Raw genomic sequence first — 13,415 nt, forward strand, 5'->3', positions numbered from 1 at the left:
TTTAGATTAGGTTTATCAATAATTTAAAGTAATGTTTATCAATAATTTAAAGTAATGAACAAATTAATGCGAAAAAGCTTGCATTCAAAAATGGCTCCACGATATTCTAAGTAAAAAACTTCACTCGTTAGCTAGTTAGCAAAACTATTTTTAATTTAGGGTTAGTGACTTGAATAGTCCTATGTCACTGACATCACGTGATCTTCCCGATGTCATAAACAGACATGCAGGTCAACGGCCGTGTCCCCGAGCAGCCATCCCCAACGCCAAGGTACATACACCTCCTCCTCCCTCCCGTCCTCGCTATGCCTGCATTCAAACGTCCAGCCCCACCTTCCACTCCCACAAGGAAATTCTCAACAAAAAACAAATTCATTTGAGAACCTCACACCCTTTTTTTTATTGCGTTCTTTGGGCAGGAAATGAAACAAGTATTTGCAATTTTACTTTAAACGTGTCTACAGTCCTAAGGCATTCTTGTTTTTGAGGAGATCGATAAGTCTATTGCAGAGTATGAGAGCAAATTAACACGACATTCACTTTCCCTACATGCAACAAGAAACCACAACGCATTTGTGGGTAGGTAAATATAAACATCTAACCTTATACACACCCAGTAAACACAAGCAAACCCCCACGATAAACACCCTCTTTCTAATAAACAAAAGAATATAAAATACTTACTCTCCAAAAGTACTTGCGGTTGGCCGTTTTGGGAACATTGTCTCTGTCGTAAGTGTTCCCTCGGAGAGGACCGAAGCGTGTTCCCTTGGGAATGTAGTCGGTGCTCCAAACACCCATCACCTGTGCAACCACCAGATTGCCCTTATTAGAAAACCATTTTGAAAAATGTTACCAAAGGTGTATTGTGGTGTATGTATAGGTATATGTAATCATGAATTGTCGCTCGGTGAATAATTGAAATTATATATATTTTTATACTAAGGTTTGCAGTTACTATATCACAATATACATTAAATGAGGAAAAAAAGTTCGTCAATATAAAACGATATACTGAGTAAAGCTTCGGTCACGTTTGGTGTCCAATGACGTCATCACAAAGCGTAACGGTCAAAAGTCGACTCTGTTTGATGTTACAGAAATCGATGAAAGGAGAATGAACGAAACAAAAGCAAATAAGATAAGAAAAGAAACAAAGAACACATAAGAAAAAAAGAAAAGTATAAACGAAAACAAACGAAAAAGAGAAATGGAAAACAAGTTGAAAGAAAGAGGAAGAAAAGAAAACGAAACGAAATTAAAAGAAAAAGAGGAAAAGAAAACGACATAAAAAAAATCGACGCTTGGATTCAGGTAAACACGTGACCGTAGTTTTACACAATATAGCGAAAGACGCAAAAAATATCTTACATCCTGAAGAGTGTGAGATGGCTTCAGAACTAAATTTCTTGGCAGGGAAAGTTGAGCATGGTTTGGACAATTTTCTTCTGTGGGAGTATCTGGGACAAGATACACTGCCTGTTCCTCCCACTCCTCCTCCCTCAATCTTTCGACTGCTTCCCATTCTTCACCCATCTTGCTAGGCTGGCATGAGAAAAAACACGAATAAAAATCGTTATAAATAGAACTATTAGAAAATATTTGTTATATACACTCTATCCACATAGTTCATGTTCTTTCGTAATATAATTAAGTAATTTCTGTCATATTTGAATTCTGTGTTGAGTTTATTATTTTTAATTTATAGAAAACGTAACTTACCATTTGGCCAAAATATTATGTACGGAAAAACATGTCCCGTTGAAGGACTGGAACGTCTTGTAAAGTCAACACCTAAAAAAGAAAAAGAAGAAAAAAACATTAATAAAACAATATCCAAAACTTACACGAAAAAATAAAATGACCATATTACTATACAATATATTCACACATAGATAAATTATCAGTAGAACGTAAAGATAACAAACACACACACAAAGTGAGTGAGACAGAACATTACTGTTTTCGTGTCAACAGGTAAACAGTGCTCAGGTGTTAGGGACCTTATGTGTTATATTGATACGTCTCCGATAGCTATCTAAGGTAGTTACGAGCCCGTGAAAGTGTATTACTGTTGTCATTGATCGTTTCTCTCGTGGCTTCTTTTACGTGGTTCCCCAGTGCGAGTCACCTTGCGTAAGAGGATGCGCAGATAAGAATTGCGTAGTTTGTATTTCCTTATAAGGATACAGAACACCTACACACACGCGTATGAGCTCCGAGCTCTCTTCCGGGAGGTATATAGCTGTCAATCACAAATCCAACACGTGATCCAAGACCATGGTGAAACACACACACACATATATATATATAAGGGCATTTTCCCCCTTATAAGGGGGTGGCCAGCTCAAGCATACACCCACCTTTTATTTCTCCCACACTCATCCCACATCCATTTTGTCCTTACCATTTATCCTGTGTGTGTGTATTCACCTTGGTCTTTGGATCACGTGCTGGACTCGTGATCGACAGCTATTTCCCTCCCGGAAGAGAGCTCAGAGCTCGTATGACCGATCTATGGGTAATGTTGTGACCTTACACGCACAAACACACCCAACTCCCCGCCCACGAGAGTTGGAGTAACGACTCGAAGCGCAGCGATACTGAGATTATTTTTGCCCTGGGCAGGATTCGAACCCGGACCGCTGTAGTGACAGTCGGGGACTCTACCAACCACGCCACCGAGTCGTGTGTGTGTGTGTTTGTGTGTGCTTCTGTAATCGTCTGATTTACATACATTTTTCCACACTTTAAAACATTTTAATTTTAAAAAAGTCAAACTATTTTATTCACTCGAGACGATGATGACGCGTACTTGGGGGCGTTGACCACAAAGCCCGCGACGAAGAAAACGGGGCAGGTGAGACCGAAGGACGGAAAGAAAACGACGTCTTTCGGGGTGCGGGTTGCCTCCTTTGAAAGTAAACAAAGGAGGCGAAGTGGAGTGGGGGCGGATGGAGGTGGCGTGGTCTACTGACATGAAAGCCGGTGTCGGAAAGTAACACTTGCCTCAGGAACACCTGTGCGTACTGTTTCATAAACCATATTAGAATGCACGTGTGCTATAACGAAGTTCGTTTGATGCTGTTATTCACTGTGCGTATATGACCTACACTCGTGGAGCCCCGCCCCTTGCCTTTGTCGGTCAAGCCTAAGTTTAAACTCGCTTATGTTGTGTGAATGGACGAGCCTATTCTAGATTATTCTAAGAATCGTGTGTGTGATTCACCACCATGGTCTTGGATCACGTGTTGGATTCGTGATCGACAGCCATTTCCCTCCCGGAAGAGAGTTCAGAGCTTATACATTACCGATCTATGGGTTATGCCGTGACCTTACACGCACACGCACACACTCCAACTCCCTGCCCACGAGTATTGGAGTAACGACCCGCAGCGCAGCGATACTGAAATGATTTCAGCCCTGGGCGGGATTCGAACCCGGACCGCCGTAGTGACAGCCGGGAACTCTACCACTGACCCACAGGTCGTGTGTGTGTTTGTTTCCATGCGCATACAATGCATACACGTACACGAAGCCATTAAACTCTGCATTCTTGCAAGGAAGTGCAAGTAATGAACCCACATTGGCCGCTGTGTGTGTGTAGGCTCCCCTCACGTTGTCGTGTCACAGCCTTGGCACTCAGTCATGCATTGCGGCGGCCGTGAATCGTCTCCATCAATAAATGAAACAGCGACGGCACTGTTCAATACAAGCAGGAGCCCATGGGTGGCGAATGTGGGCGTGAGGGCGTGTGTGGGGAGTTCAGTAGCCACCCCGCCCACTAACATAACCTCACCCATGAGTGTCGTGCCACGTGCCATTTCAACGGATGACCTATCCTTACCGTGTCATGAGGAGTGCCATATCAACAGACCTGGTCTCCATCACCAACACACGCAAACATTCCCTCGGAAGAGCTCCGAGCACGACGGGGGTAATACTGCGAAAATATCTAAAATAACTTCACTCCCCCCCTCCCCCCCACTCCCAGTCCTAACCAAGTCATCACCAGGTAGAGACATACCTCCCATCCCCCCGCTGCCCCCAACAACACAACCCACCCCTCCCATCCTCTTCAGCTAGAGCTACCCGTCCGCTCTCCCAGCAGCCCTCACCTCCTCCTCTCCCTCCTCCGCCACCACGTCGCTGTCGTCGTACTCTTGGCACCGCGAGAGACCTTGAGCGGTTCTCGGTGGCACTGGGTGAATGACCCCTGCTCCACGATGACTCCGAATCGGTGCGCGCCGTTCTAATTCGGCACGCAAACTTGGCTCCAAAGATCAATAAAACCCGCGGAAAGTTCCATCTCTGCTTGGAGTACGTCTCAGCACTTTCTGGTGCAGCGTTTGGCAGACTCATGTGACGTGCTTCGGGCCGGAGATGGAGTGCGTGCAAGCCCAAGTCAACCCTTTCGAACGCAGGCTTATCAACGGCACTACGGTTTCACGGCCACGGGTTTGTCCGATACTGTGCACACCTGCCTTATCCTCTCTCTTTCTCTCTTTTTTTTTCCTCGCTTTTTTTTCTTATCACCCCCGGTCGTTAGGCAGGTTCGTAGGGCTGTGTAGGTCCCCGTTTTGGTGGTATTTAAAGCATCAAAACCCCCGTGGAGGTCCCGATGGGGCCTTGCAAAGGGGCCCCGAGGAAGTTTTTCATCCCAAGTGACAGTGACAAGGAAAACTGCATGGTATGTATGTATGTATGTATACATGGGACATGCAATGTCAAGTCATATGGTGTATAATGGGTTTAAGAACAGTGCCAGTCACCGGGAACCACGTAAACAGCAAGTTAAGGTCACATAAACAGGCTCAGGTCATTAGGGTGTTATTTGGGACACTGGGCCATAATCATAATGGTGTTGTATGTCAATGACATCTCGGGTCAAGGTCAGGGGAGAATCCGGTCATACTAAAGAGGAAAGCCAAGGGTCAAATTTAAATGTCACTAGACGTGGCGTGTTTGTGTATAAGGGGCCGGGTTGGGGGGGGGGGTTCTCTTGATGCAGTGCAATAGCGTTGCGATTTATTGCTGAACACAACCTCAGGAGTTTAACAGTGACACATAAATATGGTGTATGTGACAAAGGGCGGGTGAAGAACATATGCTCTTGACAACAGACGGGACATACCCTTGATTCTAGGAGGTTCTAAGCCATATATACGTATGTTCTTATGCCTTACTGTTCATATATATATATATATATATATATATATATATATACACACATATATATACATATACATATATATATATATATATATATATATATATATATATATATACACACATATATATACATATACATATATATATATATATATATATATATATATATATAACGTCTGTTTACGTAACAAGGCATGCGGAAGCTGTTTAAAATAAGCAGTACATAATCTATTCATTTTGCACTTACATGCAGTTCATATATTTGCCACGTCATCACATTGCACGAATGACGGACCACTCAGCTTGCCAAGTGTTCTAAAGTCCGAGAATCAGATAACAGTGAAATGCAGATTGGGAGACAACGTTAAACGTCAGTACAGTCAGATATATGACCATTGGATAGGGAACTCCCTTATGTATTACTGTTCCTAAACTCCTGGGGTTCCGTTCATCACTAAGCGAAATCGTTAAGCATTCATTGAATTCCACTAGTTTTCGGTTACTCAAATAGTAACCCTTATTGACCCACTAGGGATCCCATTGGATAGGGAACGTCCTTATGTATTACTGTTTCATAGACTCCTAGGGCTCAGTTTAAAACCAACTAAATCACAAAGTATCCACTAACTCCCACTAGTTTTAGGTTTGTGACCCCAATGTCGACCCTTAGTGACCCACTAAGGGTTCATGGTCCACAAGGTGAGTGGCACTGGTCAAGGGTAATTGGACAAGTTTTGGCCCAGACTAAATTTGGCACAAGAATGAGACAACAGAATCGGAGGAAGGTCACAAGGTCGACTGGATCAGACTGGCACAGTTTCCGTAGACATAAATCGGCTTACGAGGGAATCCGTGGTGGCGGAATGGGTTCTGGGGGGGGGGGGTTCTGGTGCGTCTTATTAAGGAGAAGACGGGTCTGGGGTTCTGGGGAGATCTGAGAACCGGTTCTATAAGACTTCTGCAATCTCCGTACGATGTGTCTCAAATTCTTGAAATACAACCTTTCGAATTTTTTTTCCCAATAAATACTAGCAATACTCATATTAAAACGTAAAATTCTGTTCCCGTTATTTACCTCATGAGTATTTCGGGTTCTGTTTCTATTTTATTAAGGAAATGGTTGTAAGTTTTGAGGACAAGTGATGTGCCTAATGAGAGAAAAATATCTACACATTGTCAAGCGATTTTATTCAGCCATGAGACAACAGCCGGACAGGAGAATCCTGAATATATATTAAACAATATATAAGGGTGACATGAAGAATTGTCACCCCATGAGATCCCACCTGAAGAATTGTCACCCCAGTACGCCGAATATCAACAGTGGAATAAAGATTAGGTTAGGTTGAATGAGGGTTATGCTTATTGTCATCAACTTAAACAACCGAAGAATCGTAAACCCAGGATGGCCCACATGAAGAATTTTATCCTAGGATAGCTCACACGAAGAATCGTCGCCCCAGACTTCGATAAGAAGGAACCTACGAGGAACTTATGATCCGACGAAGGGGAAGACCCAAGGACAAGACAACGATGGGAACCTCTGAATTACCGAAGTAGATGATGAGGGGGGGAAGGGGGGAGGGTAAAATAGGAGTCAATCATACACGAAAGACTGGTTGGTTCACGGCGGGAGGAGAGTAGGGCTGTTTCGGAAATGGATGTTTGCGTGTCGATGTGTTGCTAAGGGATACATATGAACATGTGTACAGGAAACGCCTACACACACACACACATACACTATAAATACATAATAGATATATATACATGATAAGTATAATAATTTGGTAATCAACCCTCGTATATATATATCTAAAAGAAAAACGCGCGAGCGTGTGTTTGTATAACCTTTTTTGGGGGGATACTTGAGTGCATAAACAATTTAAGTTGCACATGTAAGAATGATTTTTATGTAGAAATGCACTCAGAGTTAGGTTTACTAATTTAAAAGGAACGAGTATCCATATATGTAGTTATGGGGGTACAGGTGTTTGGGAATGAACATGTACGTGTGTGTGTGTGTGTGTTGCCTAGTTGTGTTATACAGAGTTGAAGTTGAGCTCATGGGGTTCCGTTTCTTTGTCTCCACTTATCAAACTTTGGCTAAATTCTTTTGTGTGTGTGTGTGTGTGTGTATGCGACCACATAATGTGGTACATTATACTGAAAAAACCCACCGTCCCAACACGTTTCTGTGCGTGTATGGAAATATTTAGTAAAGCTCGTATACGAAAAACAAACATACACGCCCAACAAACGTATATACAAAGAAAACATATGGGGGTTTCATATAATATTCAGAAGGAACGTGCGACACCTGTGGAGGATGGAATTTGTGTATGAGAAAGCAGGGTGTAATTATCAAACTCCCCCTTGTGGATGGGATATTCACTTCAGGCTGCAGGGGGGCTAGATAAGGGGCGTGGGGGATAGATGGGGGGCGTGGGGGGCTGGATAGGGGGCGCGGGGGGCTGGAAGCGAGTGTGGGGGTGCTGAAGGGGGCGCGGGGAGGCTAGAGGGGGAGTGGGAAGGCTAGAGGGGGAGTAGGGGGGATAGAGGAGGCGTGGAGGGGGGGATCATTCAAGGGACGAATGTGAGCGTGTTGAAAAGGGGAGGGAGAGGGGGGTGGTGGTCAGAGAGGTGGCAGAGAGGTGACTGACCCGTTTTAGTGCGTGTTCCTGGTGGGTTAGTGGGTGGAGCGGCCATTACATATGCCAGCCACTTCCACGAACTGGACTGGCACACCTGCTCTCAACCAAGTTCATCGCTATTTCTAATATTGCTCCTAGTTCTCTAGAATCTGACCTATAGGTCTATTAGTAACGTTCCTACACCCCCTTCGTTCCTTCCTGTGGAGATAATAAATGTATGGTCATTTTTAGTTCCTAGAGTCTCTTTGTTATGGTGCCCTCCTTCCTTCTCTTCTGCGGGTCAATGTCCTCGAGGATAGAAGAGCTGGTTACTGCAGACCAAAATACCTTTCCCCCCTTCCTCCAACGGCGTCCACGATCCAATTGAGCAAGACTAATTGAGGAAATGCATGCAAGCACTAGATGGCTGAAGTTGAAGGATAGAGCACCTTGTTCCACCACAGGAATGCTTGAAACAATGGTAATAATTATTCATGTTAGAATAATGGGAGGATTATTAGTGGATTATTTTTTGTATTCTAAAAGGCAATGGTAATGGTAATTCATGTTAAAGTAGTGAAATGATTTCAGGTGGAATAGTTTTCGTAATACTTAAAAGAATGAGTATACTTATGGAAAACCCGAACGTTCCTGGTGTTGTAACTTTCGTACTAATTTTAAACGGTTTAAAGTGATTCAAAAAGAAGCGAATGTGTTTATGAAAACTTGGATGAAGGTCTTATCAGACCTACAGGTGCTCCGTAGCACTACAAAATGAGACCATGACATTGGCCGCTGTTGACATTGACCTACAGCCGAGAGCCGTTTTTGAGGTCAGTCGCAGGTCGACCGGTCCACGGGCATCGCCGTCGCAATGTTCCTTAATGTTCGGTTATTATTGTTTTTTCTGTTTGTGTTTTTTCCCCCTGTACCCGATATTCCGTTTTTTTAAAGTGTTTTTCTTTGTTTCAAGTGATCCTTTTTTTTTTTTTTTTTTTTTTTTTTTTTTTCTTCTTGTGTTTTGTTGTTTTTTGTGTTTAGACTTTTTGCTCGTGTTTTTTTATTTGATTACTCAACATACTCCGCTGTTTTCTGTACTTGTGCAAACTTTCTTTTTCGTTCAGCAAGCTTCTGATCTTCCTAGTTCATTCTGAAATGTTTCGTTTTTCTTTTATTTTTCGCTTTCAAGGCCATAACTATCCAACGTGACGACAATTTCTACATTAACCAATATGATCCGAAATTCCTCACCTTACCCCTAGGACGTGAGATTCCAAATCACATGCGAGACCCCACGAATGTACGTGAGCGTGCACTTGTTCGAGTTGTCTCACAGTGCCAAGAAGGGGCGGGGTTGGGGAGGCTGGCAGGGGCCAAGGGACACTGGGTACGGAAGCAGTTCCTCGTTTCGACAGAGCAAAACAAGAGGTCTACATATCCAAGTCGTTGCACTTCGGAGGAAAGAAAACTAAAGCGACATGACGTCACAAATAACGGTCGACAGTCGATTGGGTCTGCCTTATTCACTAATACGCCTCGTAAGTGTCAAAATATTAGTTCTCTTTACAAGTGAACTGGCCTAATGTTATCCACACCTTGGGAAGACCTGTAACCTATAGGATTTGACCTGTAGGGTGAGATAATTACTTCCCTTCAGCTGCCCCGACGCCATGGGCTTAATGCGTTGTGTTGAGGTTCCTTGGGGTGGCATACAGGATTTCTCGCAATACAAAACAAACATTACTCTCGCAGCTGCGGAAACACTTAGGGCAACGGTGATATTTGAGAACCCGACGCATTTTTTTTAAAACGATGTAGAGGGCACTTTGCTGTAGCAATAACTGAGCAAACACGTTCAGGAAGATACACTTATGTAGCAAAACTCAAATGCGTTCGTAGTAGGAAGACACTTCTAAAGTGCCAACAAGCAAACGCGTTTGTTTCAACGAAGCTTATGAAACTCAACGCTGAAGATCACAATAAACATAAACCTAAGCTAACATGGTTAGATTCTTGTGCAGGGCATTTCTAGAAATCATATATCGTTATACGACGACCAGAATAAAGCTTATCAAGCTATTCATCGTACCGGAAGAGTAATTAAAGATAGGAATGTGATTCCTGAATAGGAAATGTAATATTTTCTCTGAATAAATTAGTCTGTTCCCAGTCAGGCTGGAAACAGGATAAACCCATTCTGTGGTAAAATGGATGTAATGTTATGGTAATTTGTAATTAAGTGAATAAGAATTTGAATCAATTGTGTTCATTACCATTATGAACTTACGTTGTCGAAAAAGTATCCTGCATTTGGAGTGTTATCCTACTTAGGACAGACTCCAAGGTGGTACTTGACCGAGGGGGACCTTACAAGGACAACTTAAACACGTCACTACTGCTACAGGTACTCCTTGATCACATGAGGGCGGTCAAATATTTCCTTTCACTTTTCAAAAGTGTACGTCGACAAAACACACGAGATACAGCAAGAATTACTACCACAACCAGCTTGCAAATACACCAAACAACACGTCACACTATTCCACGGCACTCGTCACGTCATACTTTGGTAGAAATCACGTCACAATGAAGATATGCATAGGGCGTCAGCGTCTCAATGTGTTTGATATGAGGACGACCAGCCAACTGCCCTCCCAGCCGAACACAGCTCTCTCCCACCTCACCCTCCCTACCCTTCCCCTCTTCTTCTCATTCACCCTCCGCTCTCACCAACTATCTCGTGTGAATTTTAATCCCGTTTGATTTTTGTCCTGTATATTTATTCTAGGCCTATAGATAAAGACTAATTTAACTTATTCAACGAGTATTTATTTTGATTTTTCGACGGGTAGTTGGTATATATTCAGTTGCGATGAGTGAAAGTAGGAAGAATTAAATATGCAAATGTAAAATGGATGATCGATTTATGGTAGATATATTCGTATTTATGTGTTTGATGTATGTTTATCGATAGGTTGCATTTAGGAAACTAACGAACACTCGCACTTTCATACTCACAAGAGATGGAGGGAGAGAGAGAGAATGTGGAAAAAGATGACATATTTACCCAGATCTGCAGTTTTCCATCTCGTTAGCATACCTTACTAATTTTCCGCCATATTTGGGCAAAAAAATTCAGAGTACAAGTTGCTATGTCACGCATTATTATTTCCCAGACATAGGCATAGCGACAGAGCGGTTGACGGAGGGAGTGGGTGAGGGTAAGAGGAGACAGCATACATCGTTGTAGATCTGTCGCATGACATCAGTGTGATGACAAATTTATTGTCGTTTTAATACTTTTTTAACTTCAATTCAATAATCTCGCCGATTCTTCTCTATTCCATGATTTATATCTAAGTTGTGAATAAGACTAAAAGTATTGCCATCTTTGTTGGTGTGGGTTTTGTTATGTAATGATGATTAAGGCGTCTGTACTGTAAGGTTAATGTCAGCGATCATAAAAACTTATTTTAAAGGAATTACATATCAACAGAAAATTGACTACCTCAAGACTGATTAAAGATTATTACGATTCCACGGTAATTGAATCGTTGACTTATAAAATATATATAAATGCATTGGCAGTATGCAGTGTTATGCTTATAATATTTATATTTGTAGTATTTAGAGCATGGTCATGGAACATGCATCGAATACGAACACTAGGTAAGCTATTTTTCTGTAATCCAAGTGGATTCGCATGTTGAATACTAAAAAAAATAATACCTCGGATTCAAATGCGCAAAAAAATACAGGAAGCACATGATTTGGCAATTTTAACCGTCCGATAGTTTTGAATATGTACCCTCTATTGGAATGTAGAGGAAGTTGATAATATGAGACAAGTTTATTCTTGTTTGTGTAGAATTGTTATTTGTGGAATTATTTGGCGGGCATACACACATTCATGCACGGTATGTGTTGACGATCTCCCGCGAATTATCGAACATGAGGCAGCGTCACTATGCCAAGTTGGCGGAAGATCGAGAACTATCATGAAGTGAATTGTGAAGAAAATAATAAATTTGGAAGTATTTGTAAAGTCATGTACCATATTTTAGTGTGATTGTCATTTGCACGGTCTGTTGCACGGTTGAAATAATGGAGAATTGGTAAATAGATTGAATCGTACGTCTGGCAAGTAACCATTCGTCTTGCATATAAGAATCGATGTTTTTCTTATGTTGCGAAGCATTTCCAGCAATTTTTATCCAAAATATTGCGTCTAATAATGGATATCTTATTGAGAATTGGACCATTCTTGGATGGAGAAACTAAATAAAATTGTAAAAATAAGATTTGTGGTCAAATATCCGTATAGCATATAAAATTGAAAACATAATTTCATTTCACGTTTGGATTGGGAAAATGTACACAGAATGATTATGATTGAAAATAATAGACACAAATCTGCCCTGAGGCTATGGATAACGATACATTACAGTACTCGAACTTCCAATATCTTAATCAATATGTATTTTTATCGAAGATAAACACAATCACGCTTCGAAGCATATAATTCTCAAATTAAAGAAACATAGTGATAATATAAAGATTAACGAGTGGAATGTGAGCTCTTGCCATTTATGTGCGTGGGTGTAATTATACACACACACACACACACACACTCTTAGATATATATATATATATATATATATATATATATATATATATATATATATGATGCTGTTGTTTTTATATGAAGAATAATGAAAAATCACAACTCAAGAATGCGAGATTCCAAACGCATCAACCTTGTACACCACCACCCCTCACCCACTCCCTCCAGCGTCTGTATCCTGAGGTCCCAGCCAAGGTCAAGTTCAAGGCCCTAAGGTCAGGAAGAAAGGGCAAAAGAAGGAGTCGGAGTCTGCACAGGAATCCCAGGGGGGAATCCCAGGGCGGGCTTGGGGACAAATGGACCTGGTACACGACCCAGATGGATTATATTCCGTTCATTAAAGAAATGGGGGAGGAAACGCGCCGAGCGAATGACACCTCTATGGTATGGGGACATAAGGGCGGGTCACGGGTTGACCTCGTTTCTGACCTCAGGTGACATAGTGATGCCCTCGGTGACCTGATGTGCATAGGGCCGGTCTTCTCTTCACGCTGATGAGCCACAGCTGAGAGGAAATGGTGGATAATTTAAGCATCATACCTGAAGCCTCTCATGTATCCACATGTTTCTTTGTGTGTGTCCACTGTATGTATATTTGTGCCTCGCTGCATTGCATCTGACTCAGGGCAGTGGGCGGGATAGACGGGTCATCCATGAGGAGCTAAGAGGGAGGAGGGAAAGGGTGGAGGACGGGAGTGGAATGGGTGGAAAGGGTAGTGGATGGAAGTGGAATGGGTGGGAGTTGGTACGTGCTTTTGACTTGGCTACCTCTTTCATAAGGGGGAAAACCCCTTTGTATACAGATGGATATTTGTATATGTAGTGTGTATGTATGTGTATTTTGTGTATGCATGTACATGTATATTTACAGTATCCACACACAATATACACTGTGTATTGCATATGTAGACCTTGTGTATTTATATATGTATGTATACGCATATGTACATGAATAAACGTATTGATGTACATATATATACACATTTATG

The 13,415-nt window shown here is 42.1% G+C and overlaps 1 protein-coding gene and 1 long non-coding RNA gene across 5 annotated transcripts in view; one reads left to right on the forward strand and one right to left on the reverse strand.

Annotated features, from left to right (window-relative positions):
- Positions 1 to 13,415, forward strand: part of LOC143041448 (uncharacterized) — a 196,702-nt gene that overhangs the window by 21,709 nt on the left and 161,578 nt on the right. The gene's annotated exons all lie outside the window — the stretch shown is intronic.
- The window catches only part of LOC143041447 (uncharacterized), a 62,040-nt gene that overhangs the window by 15,822 nt on the left and 32,803 nt on the right, over positions 1 to 13,415 (reverse strand). Inside the window, exons 1-4 of one of the 4 annotated variants that reach the window (XM_076213331.1) lie at positions 10,368 to 10,436; positions 1,723 to 1,794; positions 1,372 to 1,545; positions 685 to 825 (exon numbers count right to left, since the gene is read on the reverse strand). In XM_076213331.1, the coding sequence (XP_076069446.1) occupies positions 685 to 825; positions 1,372 to 1,545; positions 1,723 to 1,725 (318 nt within the window). In that variant the 5' untranslated portion in view covers positions 1,726 to 1,794; positions 10,368 to 10,436. Of the gene's footprint in view, positions 1 to 684; positions 826 to 1,371; positions 1,546 to 1,722; positions 1,795 to 10,089; positions 10,437 to 13,415 lie in introns of those variants that run through there. The other 3 variants (XM_076213332.1, XM_076213329.1, XM_076213330.1) reach the window with 3 other exon arrangements.

Source organism: Oratosquilla oratoria, chromosome 31 (assembly GCF_046742065.1).
Source record: "Oratosquilla oratoria isolate Oo_2021 chromosome 31, ASM4674206v1, whole genome shotgun sequence".
NCBI classification, from domain to species: domain Eukaryota; kingdom Metazoa; phylum Arthropoda; class Malacostraca; order Stomatopoda; family Squillidae; genus Oratosquilla; species Oratosquilla oratoria.